General features: G+C 34.4%; 2 protein-coding genes across 4 annotated transcripts in view; one reads left to right on the top strand and one right to left on the bottom strand.

Moving 5' to 3' along the window:
* LOC128994106 (uncharacterized) overlaps nt 1–8,391 on the top strand; it is a 32,806-nt gene extending 24,415 nt beyond the window's left edge. For both annotated transcript variants that reach the window (XM_054418371.1, XM_054418369.1), the window contains exon 8: nt 8,248–8,391. In XM_054418371.1, the coding sequence (XP_054274346.1) occupies nt 8,248–8,298 (51 nt within the window). In that variant the 3' untranslated portion in view covers nt 8,299–8,391. The remainder of the gene's footprint in view (nt 1–8,247) is intronic.
* On the bottom strand, nt 7,138–23,280 carry LOC128994105 (peptide transporter family 1-like). Of its 2 annotated transcripts, none has more exons than XM_054418367.1 (16): nt 22,901–23,280; nt 21,439–21,491; nt 20,234–20,312; nt 18,772–18,913; nt 17,031–17,117; nt 16,382–16,653; nt 15,989–16,071; nt 15,295–15,459; nt 14,246–14,494; nt 13,116–13,373; nt 12,327–12,433; nt 11,130–11,255; nt 10,592–10,691; nt 8,861–8,986; nt 8,261–8,368; nt 7,138–7,253 (listed from the first exon to the last, which is right to left on the bottom strand). In XM_054418367.1, the coding sequence occupies exons 1-16, from the start codon at nt 22,935–22,937 to the stop codon at nt 7,146–7,148; spliced, it is 2,100 nt and encodes a 699-aa protein (XP_054274342.1). In that variant the 5' UTR covers nt 22,938–23,280; the 3' UTR covers nt 7,138–7,145. The 2 variants fall into 2 exon arrangements, with proteins under 2 accessions (XP_054274342.1, XP_054274343.1); XM_054418368.1 differs by lacking the exon at nt 22,901–23,280 and adding an exon at nt 21,986–22,002.
* Between the last annotated feature and the right edge of the window lie 203 nt (nt 23,281–23,483).

Here is a 23,483-nt window from a genome sequence, read left to right on the forward strand (position 1 = left end):
TGAGATAAGCTGTATCATGGCAGAAAATAACAGTGTCTTACAAACATTTACATCTTCTCCGAATCCAAACTGGCTTAAACTGGTTAAACTGGCTCCAGACATGCACCATTCGCAAAGCACATAATAGCACAAATTTTTTGACGTTCGGCGATCTAGTTGTCTTGGAATTCGCCGACTAACGAGTAGACGTCTACACACATGTGGTGTTTTCCGAGCAACTGTTCGTTTTGGGAATAACAAAAATATTTGTTCACTTTGATGTGTGCTAAAATACCGACAATGAACGGGAAAACACAAGCACGAGCATTTACTGCTTGCCAAATAGACAAACTCCTAACCACACTACTCGGGATTCGGCGAGTCGGTGCTTGGCAAATGACACATGTCTGGAGCCGGCTTTACCTGAGATTTGTGCTCTTCCCACGTAATATTTACTTGGGAGAATTAGTAGAGCTTTTTCACTTGATCTGCAAAGCGCATTCTTAGAGTTGTTTGACTATAATAAACAACCTTCAAAACATTGTAATGTTAAATAAACAAGAAATTCTTTGTGATTACTGATAGTTATCATTAGCAGATACATATAAAGGATATCTGTTATTTTAAGACATTGGATGTAAGGTAAAATTACATCATATTAATAATAATAAACTCTGTGGTCATATAATTTTCATTTCAGCGATTAACATGATTTTAGGTAAAAGTTTTATCAAAACTATTTTAAAAAAAAAAGGTAGTCTGTAAAGCCTTTTATTACTTTTTTAGTAAAAACAAAAACAGATTTACCGTTTATCTTTGATTGTGTGTTCGGAGCCCCAGTGGAAAGTCACTTCGTCCAATATAAATAAATCCCGCAGCCCTCCAGCCACAATGCTCGGCTCACACTCCTGGTTTACCTTCAACACAACTGATCATATTTTCTACATAAAATCATCTGATTGATTGATTGATTGATTGATTCTGTAGGGGCGGACCTTGTCCTGTTGCACGTCAGCCACTGATGGGCTTTTTGTGCTCCCCACATGGTACTTCAGAGTCCGTCAAACCTGAGTTGCTTAATGAACTCAAGCATCCTGTCAATGAGCTCCTCCTGAGGAAGGTGTCTGCCCCTTGTCATAACACCAAGAGTACTGTCCCTTACCTCATTCAGAGCTGTGCAGTCGTAGAGTAGGTGATCAGCAGTCTCCTCTGATTGCCCACATTTCCTACACGCAGTGTCACCATTGTGGATCCTCAAGCGATGCAGGTGTAATTTCAGAAAGCCATGTCCAGTGACCATTCCTGTGATCTGTCTGAGTCGCCTCCTGTCCAAGCGTAGGGCATTGGAGGCGACCGTCTGGGAAGGAGAGAAGAGGGTGAGCTTACTTACCCTATGGTGCTGAAGCCTAACCCATCTTTTCCTGTGTTCCTCCTGAGCCCATGCCATGACTGAGTGACATGCATGCCCACGAGAGATTCCACAGAAAGGCTGTGGTCCCACGAAGTCTGAGGCTGACGCGACATTTGCTAGCCTGTCAGCCACCTCATTCCCTTCTATCCCTGAGTGCCCAGGAACCCAACAGAGCGTTACCTTGTTGCGCCTGCCCAGGTCACATACCGCAGAAAGGCAGTCCCAGACCACCTTAGAATTAAATTCATAGGAGTCAAGCGCTTTGAGCGCAGCCTGGCTGTCTGTGAAAATGGAAATGTTGATGTCCCTGAAGCCTAGCCTCAGGTTTTCCCTAGCACATACCATAATCGCAGTCATTTCGGCCTGGAACACAGTTGGGTGAGTGCCCATAGGAAGACAAATGTCCACCCCGTTCTGCACTCCATGAATTCCAGCCCCAGTCCCACTTCTTACCTTAGAACCATCAGTATACCATTCAAGGTCGCCTTGTGGAAGAGGATTCCCACCGGACATCCACTCATCCCTGGACGGAAGGAGGACAGTGAATGGTCTGGCGAAGAAGAATCGAGTCGGCATGTGATCCGAGGGCATGTCCATTACCTCCCCTCTTACCTGCTGAGTGATCCGAGAGTGACCTCGGGATCCTCCAACATCCAACCAAAGGTTTTCACACTGGAGTCTGTAGGCAGTCCTCCTCGCAGTGACCTTGACATGCAGGTCAATCGGAGTGAGGTTGAGAAGGCAGTCCAGTGAGGCTCCCGGACAGCTGCTCATTGCGCCCGTGATGATGAGACAGGCGAGTCTTTGGACGGCAGCCAGATCTCTCACCGCCGACACTGAGTCCATCTTGGGCCACCACACGAGTGAGCCATATGTCATGGCGGGCCTTACCACGGAGACAAATAGCCAGTGCATGAGCGCCGGCTTGAGCCCCCAGGTTCCTCCCACCATACGTCTGCAGGCCATGAGTGACCACTTACCTCGATCAATGACCTTTTGGAGTTGTGGCCCCCATTGCAGCTTTCGGTCCAATACCACCCCCAGGTACTTTACCTGATTCTGCAATTCAAGCACTGTGTCTTGTAGTCTCAGAGGTCCAATGCCATTTAGATCATCTGATATACTGGACTACTTTCTAAAAAGCTGCTTATAAGACTTAAAAAAAACTATTCCTCTAGGTTTAAACCTGGAATTTTTCTAGGTTTCTGTTTAGGCTCAGTCTAGAGGAGGTCGTGGCATTATCACTTGGGTAAAAATGTATGGTTGGCGGGATTTGAACCCGGGATCACGGGGATTAAAGTCCCGCACTCTACAACTAGACCACCTTGCTCCTCACGAGTCTAGTATCAGTATCCCTCACTGATTCTAATACTAGACTCACTTAAACCCCGCTTTAAACACCAGTGTAAGCATTTTACTTGAACATTTCGAACAGAATTGTAATAATACCTGAATGACCGTTGTTACACACAGTCGTGTTTACGTTGTCGTAGTTGATGAAACGTAATGGCTCGACCTTGGCTCGCCACAAGTTCTTGTAGACCAGGTTGATGGGTGATTGGTGGCGGCCAGTCATACACTGACCTCCCCATCCTGAACAAAACATATTACAAATTAATTATATCCTTCCATCACATCCTACGATGTTAAACTTTGCCTTCAGCCATTCAAATTCAGTTTGTTCATTGCAGAAATTCACAAAATGCAGTGGCTAATGTCAATGAATATGTGACATGTCAATACAAATCATGTATTATAAATAACTAGTGCACCTGTTGCTCGAATTCAAGCAATTGCAAAGTATTACAGGCGTTATTTCAAAACGAATAACGTCATAATAAATTTCCGATGACTTAAAAGAGTCAACTCAAAGATAATGTAATCAACCACTCCACTCCAGTTATCAAAACTGAAAACGAACGCTTTTGTGTGTATCATGTGTTTACTATGAACAGCTGTAATTAATACAAATTATTCGTCTGTTTTAGTAAACAAAATCTTTTCTTCATCTGAAATAAATTAGCATTTTTATGGCCTGTGGGGCAAACCCCGAGGACGTTTATTACAGGAATTGGTGAAAGGAGGCGTCTACACAAAAAACAATTAATTTTTACACATCGTTTGTAAAAATCAGTCCATTATTAACGGAGGAGTACGGTAGTGTTTCAAAGGAAATCGCCTTCACGTATTATATATAAGGATTTACACATAGAATGAATATATGCAACAATTTTACACATTACTTCAGGAGAGATATGAAATTTCTTGGCACTATCACATCCAACCCAAAAATTAAATACTAAACATGTTTACCTAATACAAACTTTCAACTCGATATTTAACTTACTGCACTCAATTACCAAAGAGGAGGCCGAAACTTTGAACAGACATGACTACCTCACACACCCCATGACTCATTCGATTGCAAAACAGTGACTACCTTCTGTGTCTTTGGTTGCCAGTTGTCATTAAATTGAATTTTGTAGCGTTTTAAAATCAGTCAGCGTTGCTGTCTATTTAATTTGTATTACTTATAACTTACTCGTATGCAACTATATAGTCTTTCATTTTACAAATGCATTACATGCTTTAACAGTCAGCTCTGATTTCACTCTTACCCTCGTTTTTGGGATCTTCTGAATGCCTCCATTTCCTACAGGAAACTATTTGAATCTCGAGCTCTGGAAAAAGGCTTAAATTAGTTACAAAAACAGAAACATTTTACTTGGTATCCATATCCTGTACACAAGTATAATACAATCATTAACTTTGGAAGTTTATGATGCAAGTACACAGTATGATGCTTCAAAGTCATATAAAAAACAATAGAATCCACTGTATAGAATTGGCAATACTGTTAATAATACTGTTACTGTTAATACTGTTCTATGAAATGGCGACCATACAAAGTAGGTATTTTAAGCCAAGTATGAATGGAGATGAGTGTAGGATGAGTGGCGCGATCTTGTAGTCTTGTTAGTGACTAAGGCCGACATTCCTTAGACACAGCTGTTAATTATTAGCCCATACAGCTAATGGCAACTAAGGGACCTACAGTTTATGGTGGAATCCGAACCACATTTTTGCCTTGGTAATTGGTCTAATCATCAGGATAGTACTGTGGATAGTCGTAGTACTCACCTGTGCGGACGTTAATCCACACTGGGGAGTATCGCATCCACAGTGCATGTATTTATTTACTATACAGGGTGTCACAAAAAAGTGTGATGGGCTATACAGGACCTAATTCTACATGCAAAAATAAGTCAAAAATGAAGAATAAATTTTTTTGGATTTCGGCTTAGTTTAGCCGTAATCCTCCATTTTGTTTTTTGGGGAAAATATTTATTATTTCAAAATCCCTTTGATATATTTTTACGAAACTTGGCAAAATTGTTTACACTATAGTAAGTAACATTTATAAAAAAAATTATTATTTTAACTTTCCAAATTTCAAAATGGCGGCCGTTTGAATTTTTTAATGCCAAATTTCATGAAAACCGCTACCTAAATCAACATTTTGTAAGAGACAAAAGTTTTAGTATTTATTATGACAAATCCAACAAAACAAAAATGAATAAAATCGGTTCATAAATAAAGAAGCTGTGTTTATTTTAGTAATTTAGACTGAAATTATTAATATTAAAATGTATTAAATGTAATGTAATAATTTATGTAACGTATTAAGTAATTTCAGTCTAAATTACTAAAATAAACACAGCTTCTTTATTTGAACCGATTTTATTCATTTTTGTTTTGTTGGATTTGTCATAATAAATACTAAAACTTTTGTCTCTTACAAAATGTTGATTTAGGTAGCGGTTTTCATGAAATTTGGCATTAAAAAATTCAAACGGCTGCCATTTTGAAATTTGGAAAGTTAAAATAATAATTTTTTTTATAAATGTTACTTACTATAGTTTAAACAATTTTGCCAAGTTTCGTAAAAATATATCATAGGGATTTTGAAATAATAAATATTTTCCCAAAAAACAAAATGGCGGATTACGGCTAAACTAAGCCGAAATCCAAAAAAATGTATTCTTCATTATTGACTTATTTTTGCATGTAGAATTAGGTCCTGTATAGCCCATCACACTTTTTTGTGACACCCTTATAAAGATGTATACTATGACACTCAGCACAAAATAAAAAATCTGTTTTAATTTACTATGGCTCTATCACAAAAACGGGTCTTCTTAAAAGTTTCTTTGTACTGTATCTTGATTGAAATCTACCCTGTCGCTGGTCTGTTTCATCTTCAAGCTTCCTACTATATTGTCCCGTACAAACAAGGTTGGTTGTATTTGTCATATTCTTTGATTATTGATGGAAAGTGCAATATTTAATTCATGGTAAATATTTTTAGCTACATTTCTGTCATAGAGTATAAGATCAAAATCCTAAACAGTTATTTAAACAGTCAGTTAATTACTGGATCCCAGTTTTTGGGTATAACCTGTGAATAACCATTTTGATCATTAACTAGATTTGGAAAATTTTTATTTTTTTGGGATAGGTTTTGGAAATTATGTTTTCTGATTGAATTATTGAGTTTGTCTTAGAAATACATTTGTACTGTTAGGTAGATGCTGTTGAATTTTCGTTACCTAAATCCCTAAGTTTTTTTTCAACAGCTTTGTCCAAGACCCTCTTATCTCAATGCTGATGAAAATAAATCTTTTAATATTACATAATAAAGTCCAAAGTTTACCTGCTAGCAGTAGTGTCAACAGCCAGATGGTATTGTGCATGTTTTGTGTGCGATTGTAGCCACAACCGTGACAGACGACTGCTCTCTCCCAACTGGCTACCTGCCCTTCCAGTCTAATCTATTTTAGCTCTCCATTTAATATTTAGTTTAAATCTTGGCAAAGATGTGACACGCCTACGTTCATTCTTGCTTACTTTTACACCATTAATGAATTGAGCTTTTTATTTAAACAATTTTGATTTTATATTTGTCATATATTCATCACAAAATACTTATATGTCCACATCTATCCTGATGTATTTACATATGCCATTAATGAATTAGTTTTTTTATCCAAACCATTTTGTTTTAGTTATTTATTTGTCACAAAAACTCCTTTTGTTCTGATAATACATTTTCTTTATACACTATGAATATTTACAATGTGATAAACAAAGGTTTAGTGGCTTAGAGGTAATTTTTTGTACTAGTAAATATATCTTTTTTCAAAGACTTTGTCTCGTTTACAACACAACCTCAGGGAAAAAATCTCACAAAAATAAAATATTTTACCCTCCCCCTCAGTAATAAACTATATCATGCTGGAATTTATATTTAATGACTTCTGCGTAGAGTCAGTTAGCATGTCTGACGGGTAGATAGTACTGAAATAATTAATGCATAAGGGAGGCTGTTGTTCCATTATGTATGAGGTCTCATTAACAAACTTAAAACACCATGAAACAATGTCAACCCATTACAACTACAACATTATTACTAATGCAATAAACATAACAAATAAGTTTTCAAAAACTGTACTGTAACATTATTTCTATTTTAATTTTGTAAAAGATGATTTTGTTTCTTACAAAAGGATTTTACAAATTTATTTTTATAGTACTTATTTTTTGCAACAGGGATCTTTTAAGATCTATTCTTGAAGAATATAAATTAAAAATACCCAAATTAAAGGATAATTAGAACCTATCCTGAGAAAAATGTGTTACAAGGAACTTTTAATGTAAAACATAACAAAAATATTATACACCTTAAACTGTTATCTCATTTATTCTCTATCTTTCTCATAATACATATATATCTTCTTGCTAGAAAAACAAACACCATCATAACAACGACCATCATCACCGCAAATGCTGCTAACATATACACCTGTAACATAAAATTCTAGATCATTCTATTTTGTAATTTTCCTTATGGTAAACATTATTATTCAAACAAATACCCCCGCCGCAGCAAACCTGCAGACTAAGCGAATTTCCATTTGCCTGATTGGATTTAAACTAAAATGTCTCCTTACAAATATCACATTTATTCCCTATTCAAACAGAATTAGTTTAATGAGTACTTAGGTTTGCTGCAACAGGGAGGGTAAAAAAGTTTTTTTTTAATGTAAAATGTTAAAAGGTACTGTGGTTTAATAAGAAATTAATCTATTTTCCAAATTTTATCAAAATATGTTCATAAACAAGCAAACTACTACAGTTGACTTATATTCTCCATAAGAATAACATGGGAATTTTAAAATTACAATTTTTTGGAATTTTCTCTGTGACAATTAGGCGCATAATAACGCTTCAATATACTAAATCATTTGTTTTTTTAAGCTCTACGAAATGGTTTAAAAAGAAATTGTGAAATTTTGTGTTTTTAGGGTCAAAAATGGGAAAAAACTATTTTTACCCCATAAAACCCCCCATAAACCCCTGTTCCCATAGTCCGATCATGCTGGTTCGCGAACTCATTCAAGTTTATCCCGCCTTACACCTTCAAACCGAATTTTATCAAAATCGGATAAAAATTACTCAAGTTATCGTGCGGATGGACACATATATATATATCTATATATAGATATATAAAAATTTGAACGAATGGTGTTTTTGGCCTCTGGGGACATCAAAATGAAAAAGTAAATCGGTCCCGGGCCTAGGTCTTACCATGAGACCTACGGTAATAGCTACTTCCCTATAGGGAAATTCGCTAAAAGGGTTTCAGTTTACTGTAATTATTGTAGTGAACTACAAAACTAAAATGAGTTAAACTAATCAATTGGTTCATCAATCTAATAGACATTTTTATCGGCTCTCATCGCTAGCTCTTATCAGGAAAAAATGATCTTTAGTTTCTAATATTATTTGTGTTGCAGATTTTGCACTTACCTGTGGTACACTCTTTGTTAGTTCTGAGACGACAATAATCAATAGATTTCCAAACGAGTCAGTCAAAAGCCACAAAGAGGAGATAACAGACTTCATACTTTGAGGAGCCTGAAAAATATACTCATACTAGAAATAAGGTAATAGTTTTATACATTGTTTGTACAGTAATACGAATAGTGTATCATCAACACGATCCCCGAGACAATTCTTATTTATTTGTTGTATTCACTGCCAGAAAGCATACATAAATGCATACAACAATGCTATTTAAATTATTAAAATGCCGGTACTCCAGCCCCATCTTCAAATTCTCTAAGGGCCCTCCACTTCTTTCTTGTCCTCCTTAGAAAAATGCTGCTGGCCCTTAATGTTGCACAGATGGGTTTTACCCTCAACCAGTTCATCACCACACGTTATTTGTATAAAGTTGTATAGTTCCAACAACTATAATACCAATCAAAAATTTTTTTTACGTAAATAGAAGCAGCATAGATATTGTTGAAGAAAATTTGTTGTCTTAAACCTGACTTCCCAAACAAGTTTAATTGAATACAGTACATCTACATTTATGTAGGAAGTAAAAACTTAAATGATTCTTACCTTAGAGTAAGAAAATTCAAGTCCCGTTATAGAGAACATGATTTCCGCAGCAGAAATGACGATAATCTGCGGAAGTTGCCAAAGAATGTGGACACTGTTGGGTGGAGTCAGGGTGAACAAGGCTGCCTAAAAGAGAAATAGTAACACCTTAAGTAATAAGTCCTTCTTGTGGGAATATGTAACTTACATTTTAAAATGTTGGAAAATGATTTTATGCGGGACCTTGTCCAGATACTAAGATTTAAATATTGGTTGTGGGTTGTTGGATCCCCTGTATTTATTTTGTTTGAGAGGATCTGTGGGTTTATTATATGAAATAAAGCTACCTCTGTCTTGCCTGGATTATGGTTCCATTGCTTAAAATATGTTTTTGTGTGGTTTTATTTCAAATAACACCTACAGCCATGTCAATGGAAAATCGGATCAGCTGAAGGCATCCATCTAAATGTTCCATAAGGGGGGCTGGAGGGTAGGGAATAACCGACAGTAAAAAGGGGGTTCAGGGGACCACAAAGTTTGAAATTGATGTACAAAATGGTTGATTTGACAAAATTTTACTTTATGTTTCGTAAATTTGATTTTTTGAATAATTTTAGCGAATTTCCCATATAGGGAATAAGCTATTACCGTAGTACTCATGGTAAGACCTGGACGTGGGACCGATTTTTTTTTTCGTTTTGAGGTCCCTAGAGGCCAAAAACACCATCCGTTCAAATTCATATATATATATATATATATATATATATTTATATATTTATATATATATATATATATATATATATGTGTCCGTCAGCACGATAACTCGAGCAAAAATGATCCGATTTTGATGAAATTTGGTACAAACGTGTAAACCTACGTCTATTCGAACGAGTTCGCGATCCAGCATGATCGGACCATGGGAACGGGTGTTTACGGGGGGTTTTATGGGGTAAAAATAGGTTTTTCCCAATTTTGACCCAAAAAACATAAAATTTAGCAATTAATTTCCAAACCATTTTGTAGAGCTTCAAAAAACAAATAATTTAGTATATTGAAGCGTTATTATGCGCCTAATGGTTACGGAGAAAATTCCAAAAAATTGTAAATTTAAAATTCCCATGTTATTCTTATGGAGAATGAGTAAACTGTTGTAGTTTGCTTGTTTACGAACATATTTTGATCAAATTTGGAAAATGTTTTTATTTCTTACTAACTATTAACATTTTACAAAAAAAACAGTTTTACCCTCCCTGATGCAGCAAACCTAAGTACTTGTTAAACTAATTCTATTTAAATCGGGAATAAATGTTATATTTTTAAGTAGACATTTCAGTGTAAATCCAATCAGTCAAATGGAAATTCGCTTAGTCTGCAGGTTTGCTGCGGCGGGGGTATTTAAAATTTGTAAAAATGTTGTTTGGGTTTTATAGGGGGGGGGGCCCTTCCCATATTGAAGGACGCCCATGTGAGTCAGTGAGTAAAGTTACCTTCCATCAATGCGTTACAAGTGTTACACCTTTGAATCTTTTGATGAATTAATAATAACCTTTTTTTAGGAAGGTAACAATATTTTAGGATGTCTTAGACCCCCTTCAGGGGTGGGGAAAACTCAAACTGAAACTTAAAAGTTTGTATGCAAACAATACTTTATGCATATACTATATTGTATAGGGAAAGGAAAAATAAAAAAAGATTCATGATAAATTAATATGTGTAAACACAAATCTCACACAAACCAATACAATATCTTACCTTGTCACCATTTTGTCCTATGAGTATCGTATAAACACCACCAACATCCAAAGGTAGATTCGTTGCTACTTCTTTACCATTAACTTGTAAAGAATAGCCTCTGTTTAGAGAAAAAAACATGACAAGTGTATGAAAATCCTACAAACTTCTTACACAGTTTTTATCCAGAAATTTAGCTTACTAGCATATCCTGTTAACATAAATTTAACATACTATAAACTTTAATATATAAATGTTCAAACGTTTTATTGTGAATAGTTGCCAGATCAGAGGAAGATTCCATTGCAAGCTTCGTTCGTCCCATCCAAAATCCTTATACGAATATTGATCAAGGGTTAAATAGAAATAACATTTTTAAATCGCTCAGTTCAAAAAAAATTTGTTTGTACAATTTCAAATGTTTACTGTCCTCACCAAAAAATATTAAACTGTAAACTAAAAGATCTTGACTAAAAATATCTTACTCACCCCAAGATAATAATTCAATATGGTAAATATCTATAAAATATGTTCTTTTGGATAGCCGTTTTTAACTTACCCAGTAGGTTCCACTAAATATGTTTCTGTCGAATGAGTCTTTGTATACAAGGTTCCATCTACTTTAGAACTTTTTTGTTTGTTGAACAGTGAAAACGTTTCATCACTGAGGACATTGTAAACAACCCTGAAAATGGACACCACAATTAAAACCATTATTTATCATTAAATTGAAATTAGAAGCTAGTACAAAGTGATAAACCAAAATAAGGTCTAAAAGTCTGTCTAAAAATTATAAACTTTGATAATATTAACTACGTTAATTTACTTTACCTACGAATGTTTTTTTAAAGTTGCCGTTTCAGTTTATTTCTTAGGATTGATAAGAGCATTGTTTACATCCATAACAGCATAGTTTTACTCATAACAACACAGGTAACGGACCAATGAGGTTCAAGGATCGAGAGAGAAGAAGTAAAATTTTAATGATCCAAACTTCAACTAATCAGCTGTTCAGACCAATTTAATTGTTGAGTGGTGCATTAGTGTTTGGTACAATGTTTCGTTGCATCAATGTCATTGGTAATGAGAGGTTATAAACGAAAACATAACCTCTCTTAGGAGTTATGAGTAGTGATTGTTAGTAATTAAAACACTATCGTAGGTAAAGTAGTGTACGCAACTCCCCTAAATAGTGTTTAACGACATTCAAAAAAGTTTTTAAGGCACTCGCGTATCTTAAATTTTCTACTCGTGTCGTTAACACTATCTTTACGCAACCGTTGCGTAAACTACTATTCCAGCATAGTTCGAGTTATAAGTTTCTCATATAAATACTACAAATTTTGTTTTTTACACCAAGCAATGGCTGATTTCTCCGCCCTCTTGAGTAAGATATTATATAAAGTCAAAATTCTCTTTCTATCAAGCTTTGAAGGAAAATATTAATTTCCTTTAACTATTCTACATATATTCATTCATCCTGAGAGAATTTAATTATATTTTCTGCTAGCTTGTAGCTCATCCCGATCACATGTTTTAGCTATGTTAATTCTTGTTGTCTGGGATGAAAGCCAAAAAATAAAGTGCACACTCACACATGTACAGCTTGTCAACATCTGCTCAATCACACATAACCAGACAAGAAATTTAGATCAAAAGAGGCTTCAGATTTTTTTTCAAATTTTACAATAGGACAACAGGTCTACTTGCGGTATTTATTAGTTGAAAGCCAATGTCATATTGTATATTGCATTACCTGATTTTGGATTCTGTATTGTCTGATTTTTCAAGATCATCAAATGTCTCATCCAGTCTGACTATTTGCAGACTATTTTGGGATTCAGTAACAACAAACGATACCGCCTGGAACATGAGAATAACAAGCATGGTTCTATTACAGGATAAGATTGTTTAATAACATTAGAAGATTACATAACACCCATAACACTTAATAACATAAAAAATAGATATACATCTCATTCGTAAGCATAAGTATAGTACAAATAGGTGACACTGCTTATATTTGATGTGAAAATGTAAAAATATCTGCATATATATAAATGCAAATATAAGCACAAAAAACACATTAAAATAAAAAATGTAAAAAAAACGTATTTCCAAGTTAGATTGTTTGTCAGAAGTTTTTTATGGTAGATCCTACAATATGATTCAATCTAACTAATTAAATATGCTGTAACATTTCTAAACTTGAAAAAAAAAACACTTTCTTATAATTACTGTATTATATGAGGAAAGTCTCAACTGTATAAATCCTTTATTTTTTCTACATATTATTTGCAGGTTCTTAGAGTGAACAGCTTTTGTTACTCTTTTGGTTACATCATCACAGGGTTTTAGACAGTTATTTTTGTAAATTTCATTCTCCCATGTATAAAATTTTATACAATAGATAATTTTATTGATAATTGATTTATTCTTTAAAGCAAATAAAAGTGTTGATTCCTAGCAGCAATAATTACTAAAAGTTCAACAATCCCAATCATCCGATTTCGAACCTTAAGTGCTTTCAAAGTAATCTTTGTACCTCGGCTTCAAATATATCCAGTATTCCGACCGTCACAGGCAGTACTGTGGGACAGTCGGGGCCGACAAACGCAGCCGAGTACATTAGATTTTCCTTTCCAGTGACAGGGATGGACTTTTCCTCTAGGAGGCCCATGCTGCCTACTGTCCAGGAGAATTTCTTGCCGCTGCCAGTGGCATCTATGTGCAACGGACAATTGTAACTGTTGTAAATACGCAGCTGAGCCTCGCCCGCTTGAGGTAGAACTGCGTAAGAATCCTGTAATTGTTTGAATAGAGAGATACATTTCTTATATGGCTGATAGAGTAATAGGGTTTTTAATATTTTTTATTGTATTTTGATTATTAATTTTTACTTTGGAGGTTGCCGTGCTAAATTGGGAGTAGGCTCTATTCTTGATAGAACTATAATACATTAGAATTGTGTAATAATATGTTTATGCATTTAAATACCAAGATAGCTGTAAAAAAGCCTTTAAAGAACTCCAAACACTCTCTGTAACTCCCTTTACGCCATAGAAATAAACATACATGGAGTTTCCACCTAGTCAAACTTGAACCAACACCTCAACGGAGTTTACATGGAGTTTCTACCTCAATGGACTCAATACTTCAAACTTTGTGTTTCCACCATGTCATCTCAGTATGTACAGTAAAACGCCATCTTAAACGGAGCCCAGTTCTTCAATCATTTGCCAGACCATCAAGAGATGGTCAAGAGATGGCATTTGCATAAAGAATCCCATCAAAGACCCTCAAGAAATTAATTAGATGGCTGCTGGAGACATCATAGTTCAAAGAAAGGGAATTTTTAACTGACCAAAGTTACTAATCAACTTCGACAACTTCCACACAAAACATTGTACCATTTTTCTGTAGACTGCACTATTCTCAAGGAATAGGTATAGTAAAGGTCATTGTCTAATGTCTATTCTATTACATGACATTGGAATAGGTCTGAGTGACATAAAACCAACATGATATAAGTAATTTTCTTAACAAATAATTTTACACAAAAAAGGTACTTGTTTATAAATGTTAATATATTATGTCAACCAAATATTTCACTAGCTAAAAAAGGTACTTGTTAAAATTGTGCTTTTATAAAAAATAAACAAAAAATATAAATACCTGAACTTTATACTCGACGTAAGCTGACATAGCAAATGCAACTGCGGCGATTATTCCTCCCCAAAACAATCTCCTCAATGAGGTTCTCACCAGTCCCAACTTTCCCAAAACCGGATATAATATGAAGTCAAACAAAGGAATGAAGATCATGATCAGGACGGGGTTGACAGCTTGCATCTGATCCGGTTTGATCGTATAGTTCCAAATCTTGCCGTTCATGTGGACGGCTTGGAAAGTCCACCTGGAGCCCTGAACAAATATTGGTTTTCAAAATGGAATATTTTGAAGTACCTATTAATACATTGGTCAATCAAAGTTAATTTTAACTTTGAATTCATGGTTTATCCGGTGTTTTATTTAAATAAGTATATTTTTTAAATTTGTTCTCTTATCATAAACACAGAAATACAATATATTTTTAATCATACTGTCTGGAAAACAACAGGTTTTAATTCTCTAAATCGTCTGAAAAATCTTTGTTTTCGGCTAACTTAGGGAACAGAAAAAACATAATATAAAAAGGCTGTGCACAATTGCGTACCAAACAGAGCCACTTTCGCTCCTAGTGATGAAAACTATACTATTTGCAAAGTTTACAGTTGACAAAAACACAGTAAAAATAAAAGAATCGACCAAAAACCCAAGCGTAGTAGATGTTAAATTTACTTTCCGGTTGCAGCACATGTCAATTGTTCAATCAATAGGTGTTTCAGATGTGTTTGTACAGTCATATTCAAAATGGTCTAAACTATTTAGCTGAATAGTTATAGTGCTTCTCTAATAATCAGAAGGTTGTTGGTCCTATTCTGAGAAAGAATAACAGGACTCAGCTGTTCACGATCATTGGGCTTTATTTATACATGATCCCAGCTAATGGAAACAGCTGATCTTATACTCTGTTCACAAAGTTTAGGCATTTTTAGAGGAAGACATCTATCCTCTCCACTTGATCATCCTACCATTTAAAAAATAGCTCAACAGCTGAGGTTTGCCAAAATGTCAATCAGCTGTTACATTTGAAATAAGCAAAAAAGTAACAATTTTATTACCTGCTGGTCGTACAATGCCCAGAACAAGATTGTGGGTGAGAAGAGGTAGATGAGCTCTATGAGTATTTTAGTGTCTTCTACTAGCTGAGGGTTATACTTGTCTGCAGCATGGTCCAGCCAATGTTCTTTCTTCTCTTTGCTTGATATTTTTTGCCAAATACCTCTCTAAATAAGAAAAAATACAGTTTGGCTCTTAATTTAATATGTCAAATTTATTTTTTAACTCTTACCACATGCTTACCACATAGTTACATGCGAGCATCAAAAGTTTTTTTTTAAACAATCGATAAAATTTGAATTAATACCATTGAATTGAATGTAGCATACTTCCGATGTTTGTTGGGTAAAAATAGAGAGCATTCATCATATTAAACTACTGGTAACACATATTTTGCTGAAATTCTTAATCACAATTGAAATAAAAGTAAATCTGGTTAAATATTAAAGAGGTTGTCAGCCTCTTTCAACACTTAATTTGCCCAAGCAAGTTAACTTCAGAATCTGTGCCTTGAACGCATCAAGCAAAGCAGAGGGTGTGGGTGGAGTTAGCTGGGACAGTACAAGAATGAAATATAGTAATATATATTTAGTGGAAAAACCAAGACGTGACCCTATAATATCACTGCTTTAGTTTCACAAACCAAAAAATTACCAGTAATAAATTTAAATTGAAAAATGAATTTAGGGTACTTACTCCCACACATTTTGAGGCATCCACCATTATATTTCCTTCAGGATTTTTCATGGTGTAAAGTGGTTTTCCGCAAACAAAAAACACTAAAATCAAATAATTAGAAATAATTATATTGGTTAAAATCTTTGATAAACAATAAAAAGTAACTTATATTTTGTGTTTTAAGATTATTTTAAATTTGTAATATTATTGTAAAGTAAATAGGCCTAAATTTGTTAAAAATTATAATAAAATCCATGCTGAATATTCAATACTGTAATTAAAATTAAATGTTCTGAAAAAATGTTTTTTTATTGCATGTGCCCTGTCAGCTGTAGACTGTCGAGCTACACGGAACGTCAAGTTAGACCAGCGATTTACAAGAAGACAAGCCATATAGAGTACAATACCCACCTAGTGCTGTAACCATCAAGGCAGCTGGAACTCCAAAAGCTAGCGGATAGCATGAGTCACTCCCTAAACACGGCATCACTCTCAACTCAGGGGTCAGGTATGTGGAGATTGTGCTTCCAGCGTTGATAGAGAAGTAGAACACACTGAAGAACGAAGCGAGCTGTCGTTCTTGTTGAGGAACGACAAACTGATCCCCTCCGAACGACGAGACGCAAGGCTTGATCCCACCGGTGCCGACTGCAATGAGGAAAAGACCGAGTAAGGAAAACGTCCTGTAACACGAAAAGATATTTTATAAGGTTAATGGCAGCCTCTTTTAGATTTGTGTTTGCCTCTTAAGGTAAAGGTCTTGGTTCTAAACGCAGAATGATTTAAGCAAAGTAAGAGTGAGCTTCACTAGTACAAGAATGAACTGTAGGTACCATTCAATTTTATTGGATGCACCGGAGTACAACCCACAACATCACTACCATAAATCACTACATAAACTATAGCACCGTTATAACTCCATCAATAAGCTAAAGATAAAATAGAAGAACTTCAAAAACTAAAAACGCCAAAGTGCAACGCCTCTAGTTCACTGGGATTCTAAGAAATAGCTATCAATTACAATTGATAATTGACTAATGAGTTTGATGGTTCTACTTACGTTGGATCAATCGATAACTCCATGCTGGATGCAGTTGCCAGAACAATGTTCCCAATTGCGTAGATTATTGACAGATATAGGATGGTCCTTGAAAATAACAAATATACAAGTAACTAAAAACTGTGATAACTTATTACCTCCTTACAAAACCTCATTACTCAAATAATTTAACAATATCAAATCAAATTTGAGATTTAAGTTGTTATAGCTGAAACCTCTATAGTCCGTTCACCAAATTAAGGCGGTTTAAGGGGAAGGTTTCCTGGGTTCCCTCACCACTTTTTTTAGCTTAATGTATATATCATCTGATAAGCTGTTGACTGTTTCAAAATCAGGGTGAGGTGGAGAGGATTGAATCACTTCACCCCAAACCCCCTAAAATTTGTGAATGGAGCATAACAGAGTAGACAATTAGAAGTCAAATTCAGAAATATTGCTAATTTTAGTGGCGGTAAACTATGATAGCAATAAAGATACAAAAAATATATGAATACATTTAAACTTCACAATAATTTACACACTTGAGAAAAGTTGTTAATAAACTTTCCATGGTACAACCTTTGTATAACCCATTGAGCTCCATTATATTAAATTATCCAATGATTTAACAATGTACAGTATCATGCTTTTACTCATCATATAGATTAAAAATTCAAATTCATCAAAGTTGTCAGTGGAAACAAAAAAGGAGAATGAGTAAGCAGTAGCAAAATACCTGATCATTGATCATATGTGTAACTCACAAGCAATTTTATCACATGAACTTCCAGATAAGTTGTTTACTGTTTATTTTAGGTGGGTCCCTCCCATCAAGCTCTGCCTCAGAGAGCTGAACTCCTCATGAGTGTTACACCCTAGATTTGACCAAGAGAGCAATTGAACCCTTAATATTCATTGATCAGCCGTCTCCTGACCAGAGAGACAACTCCAACTAAACTGCTCGACCATTTGGTCTTCCACAGTATAACGAAATATGTTCTCGTATAACAGTTATTAATTAATATGGGAGAAACTCCAACTTAAATGGCCTGTGGGGCAAAACCCGAGGATTTTTATTACAGGAATTTGTGAAAGGGGGCGTCTACACAAAAAATACTTTATTTTGACACGTCGTTTGTAAAAATCCGTCCATTATTAACAGAGGAGTAGTGTTTCGTAGAAATTGCCTTCACGTATTATATATAAAGGATTTGACAGTATAATTCCGTAAGCGAATCGGTCCCCACTGAATATCTCGAGCTAGGAAAAAGGTAGCACGGCTGTTGAGGATTTATTGAGGTCCAAGGAAAAATATCAGAAGTGTCAAAAATTGCCCCTGCTCTGCCTCACAGGCCGATCAAAGATCCAGTCATTTTCTAATGGAAGTACTGCTACAGTGTTTCTATAAGCTGTTTCAAATACCACCTGATGTAAACATTGTATTTTGTTGGTTTATTGATTTCAGTGTTCTATTTTTAAGTTACAATGGCAATGCAATGTTGAAATGTATTGTTAGAGAAAGTCCGCGAGAAGGAGCGTATTCAGGAATGGGGCACAGCATAGGGAATGTTAAGGCCAAATCACAACGGAGGTGAAGGGCAGCAATTGCTGATCTGGTCCCCTAGTTTTATTGATTTACTTAAAAGTTATAGCTTAAAATGTGTTTAAAAGGAGTCTTTAAAGGTGAACCAAAATAAAATATAATTTCAAGACAATCTAAAAACCAATTAAACCTTCAAAAAGCTGCATTACTAAAGCCCACCTGAATTTCCCCCAGAAGCAATCGGCAATGATAGCTCCGAGGAATGGAAAGAAGTAGCAGAGCATAACAAAAGTGTGATAGACGACGGTGGCGTCATCCTCAGAGTAGTTGAGTTTGGACTGGAGGTAAATCGCCAAAATTGCTGGAAAATATTACAAAAATTGAATTATCATTATTGAATTGATGACAATTACTTTGCAATATAAAATAATAAAATCACAATAAATTAATTTCATATGAGCCCTTATAGTGAGCACTTAATAATTAATAGTATATTTCATCACCAGGGCCTAAAAGTGACTCTTTTTGACCCGAGGTCAAGTTTTACGATCGAGGCAAAGCCAAGGTTGGCAAATAAGCGAGGGTTAAAAAGACACTTTTCGTCCGTGTGGTGAATTATATTTGTTGTCATATTGCAACATTAACTAACAAACTAAATCAGAAAACGAAATAACTTTTATGTAAAGATAATGTTTTAAATCGACTTTCAGCTTGTTTTCAATTCCGTTAATGCAAATAAGCAGCTGTTTAGTAAGTGATTCAATCATTTCATCTACTACGATTGCATTACAGTACATTATACCATTGATATGTCAAGCGATCAACAACAATAGGCTAAAACCTTAGCGATGAATAATTGTGATCGATAAAATTGCCACAATTGAAATTTACAACTGTTTACAACAGCTGATTTTTACTCCCTAGGGACTAAAAATGATTTTTACTCTCTAATGCTACTTTAGACCCGCAACGCATGCATTAAAAACAGCTGCTTCTGCTGCAGTATGACTAAAAACAATTTATCGTTGGTTTAATAACAAGGCTAATTTTAACAATGAGTTAGAGAAATAAAGGCTGATGAATTCCTGTCACAAATTTAAATCCAACTTTGAAGAGTAAATCTAGCAAATCTTTAAATATGCTATGAAGACGATGAGATGACCAACGTATAAAAGTTGTAATCACGACTGATCATCCCAAAAACTCCTAATACAGCATGGCTATAGTGTCAGTATAATAATTATTGAGCAATGATGGAATCTGAATTAGTCTGCACATTACATGAAACATGACACAAAATAACTAGCTAATTTGGTCATAATTTTAAATTCTGTTCTATTCACCCATTTGGTGCTGAAACTGGTATTGAGACACTTAAAGACATAATGGAATACAGTAGTGATAGGTAAAAGAGGTTAGATTGAGTTTTCTAGTCTTATAATAGTGTGAGACATAGGTAAGACGTAAATATTATCTGCATCTCCACCGTTCTAAGACTACATTTTATATCCAAACCCAAGGAAATAGAGCTGTAACACCCTCTTTCAACAACGATCAATTGACACGTTATATTTTGTGTAGTGTGTGGCAGAGTCAACCCTTCGTTTATTCCTGCTTAGCTCTATGCACTATGTAAGTACGGTAATTGAAAACCTACCTTCAGGGGGTTAAGATCACTTACTTCTGTTTCCGTAAAAGCAGAATCGCTCACAAAATTCATTGCTGATAATGAAAAATACTTGTTTAGGATACTTCAGTGGCTAGAAAAACAAATTTCACAGGCTATTAGTACAATTTATTGGTTTTCATAAATTTCACAGATGTTAAATCACAGAAAAGTGTCAATAGAATAAAAATTTGTACCGGACAAGAAAGCGAGCTAATAAAAACGTTTAAAAAGGTTAGACCTTTTGTATCGCCAATAATTAAGTGATGCAAATTTGTAGTTGAACTACTGTACTGTGGTTCGACCACAAACCATGGCCATGGTGGTAGCATGTAAGCAAATTCGACTACAAATTTGTATCACTTGGGGTAAAGAAGGAAACTTAACCTTATAATGTATAGTGGTTCAGAGGCTAAGCCACAATGAAAAGAGTGCCGTGTTGTGGTTTTACAATTTTGTTTTGGTTGAATTTTATTGTAAGAGGTAACTTTAAAGTAAATTACTCGCTGAGTATACGGTTTTTCTTGAAAAATTTAATTTTAAATTTGAACAGTAAAATTATTTATGTAACTGTGCAGTTTGCTACATTCGGAAATGTTTACAGGACAGCTAGTTCCTTGAGTGCAGCAAAAATACTATGCACACAAAATTACACACTACAATGTTTAAATAATGTTGAAGAAGAGAAAAAACAAGTAATACAATTACAAATGTTATTTTAAAAATGAGATGAAGATGAAATTACATACCAGTAACTAGACAAGGGGACCGACACAACTATACTTTTTGAATCTTAAACATGTATCCCTACATAGATGAAAAATTGAACATATTTTGTTTGGATGAAATTGTCAGTTAAGTGTATCTTAGCTCATGTGCTTAATAATGTGTAGTAAACGGAAATATATATTTGCTATTTTGTCAAAGGACTATTTTGTCATTTTTAACACTATATATAATTGATTGTTGTCTTGTTAAACACCTTATTATGTAAAAATTGAAATGATCTTTAAAACATTATTTAATGTAAAGCATGTAAGATGTAAAATTACTTTGTGCAATTCAGAAAAATGTTATTCTATAAATTTTATTGCTATAAGAACTTCTTTTTTTGTTTAGCTTGAACATTGTGATCCAGTTATAATAATTCTTATAGTTTAGACTTTATATAGTATGATTCTCAATCAAAGAAGTGAAGGTTAAATAGATTAATACTGTACCTTCTCATTCTTTTCCTCAACCTCCAAGTCATTGACACCAGCTCCATTTAAAGCTAAAATAATAAAGGTTTATTAAGATAAACTCCTTTTAACCAGCTTATTGAGAAGAAAATGAATACTGGGTATAAATAGGGAAGAGGAGTGAATAGTTATTGATGGCAAAGTAGGTTCAAGTAAGTTTGATATATAATATTTAACCACACTTGGGTTAGGAATACAAGAAGGAAAAAGGTATTGATAATTGAATACCACAATAACTTGCCCCAGAAAAAAGGTTCCAGACAGAGCACAAAAAGTCCACAACACAATCAGTGTAATTTGAAATTCAACCTGTTTGTTGAATAGGCTTCCTTAGAAGGAAATGGTAGAATAAACTATTCTTTTTCATTCAACCATTTCTACTACTTTGATTATACTAGTTATTTTCTAAAAGACTGGAAAAGTCCCTTCTAGGGGCAAAATTTCAAATAATTTTTCGTAAACTTTTTTATTCTGCCAACTGCTTTGAACTCTTTTCTCGAGTAAATTAGTTACACTTTTTGGTTACCATTTTACTTGTTGACTATCTTTATCAGGCCAAATGATTGAAAAGTCTGGTTTCCTCTCTTCCTGTTTCCAATAAATTCCATCTTAAATCAAGCATAACAGTTTTAAGCAACATGACAAATTTATCTAACTTTTTAAGGAATTAATAGATAGCTTTTAGGAAACGTAAATTTCTTTGAAACATTTGAAATTGACAAATCATATAACCATTGTACTCATCACTTCTTGACACTTGAGATAAAATTGTACATTTAGGGAAATCCTCAAGAACTATAATCAATCAGAGAGTCATTGCCCTACAAAGAGGTTACAAGCTATTAACTATTAACCTATTAACATGGTAATCAAATAATTTTCAGTTTTGTTTTGGCACAAAAGTTGTGTAATACATACCATATTTAAAACCAAATGATTGATATGATGTGTCAACTTGTTAAGTGTTTGACTTTATATACGAGGAATCAAACAAAGAAATATACTTGAAGATTTGGTGGTCCCCATGAAGCAATGGTATAATTTGAGTGCGAAGGATATTGCAATGCAATAAAAACAATTTATATCCTCTATTCCTCTATGTACTATTTTACCAAATCAAAAAATATCTTGAATACATATCAACGTTTCTTTAAATTACGCCTGATATAAAGCCGACTTCTCATTTTCAAGAATGTCTTCATATGTATATTATATGGACGCCACCTATGTGCGTATTTTAACCCAAAGATTGAAGTGCAGAATGGAGTGTGATTCCTTGTGTAGCTTTGTAACACATTAATTACCATCTTAGTAGTTAACTTTGTAAGAAAATATGTTTACCCCAATTGTCACTTCATTTTACACATTATTGTGTTTACAAGTTTTCTTATGTGAATAATTTGTGAATGAAAGCCAGATGTGGGAGAAAACGTATACTTACATTTACCATCAGGATGAGTACATACTTGCGATGACATGGTAAATAACTAACTTGAAGTTTACATGAGTAAAACTGATAGATAACATATCAGTGACAAGTCCTCTTCAGATACAACATTTGGATCTTTATTGTTATATTTATCTCTTCCTTAAGTTTACAGCCATTGATAATTCTTATTTTGATTTATTTCCTTTCAGTTTTACTGACGTAACACCAATAACAGATCCTTTTGTAGTGTTCGAAGCGCAGGATTGCGGTGTAAAGTAACGCCAGGAAAAGATAACATTAGTTTTTAAAGTTCTTTTTCAATAAACAGTATTTTTGTTTTATTGTTTAATATGCTGCTTTGGTTTGAAATTATAGTTTTCCCTGTTCAAATTGAAATGCCGTTATTGTTGGTGTATTTGTTTTCTGTTCAGAGTTTGGTTGTACACACCACCAATTGCCTGATATCTCCAATCCTTTTCACTACCTAGAAAATATAGCTGCTTGTTTGTATGATACCTAAAAGTCTCAATTTATTTTTAGTTATTCAAAAAAATACTTTGTTTTATACAAATTGGTTAGAAACACAAAATGAAAA

This window comes from Macrosteles quadrilineatus, unplaced genomic scaffold (genome assembly GCF_028750875.1).
Source record: "Macrosteles quadrilineatus isolate MER2022 unplaced genomic scaffold, UCM_ALF_1.0 Scaffold_5__1_contigs__length_97177068, whole genome shotgun sequence".
NCBI lineage: Eukaryota > Metazoa > Arthropoda > Insecta > Hemiptera > Cicadellidae > Macrosteles > Macrosteles quadrilineatus.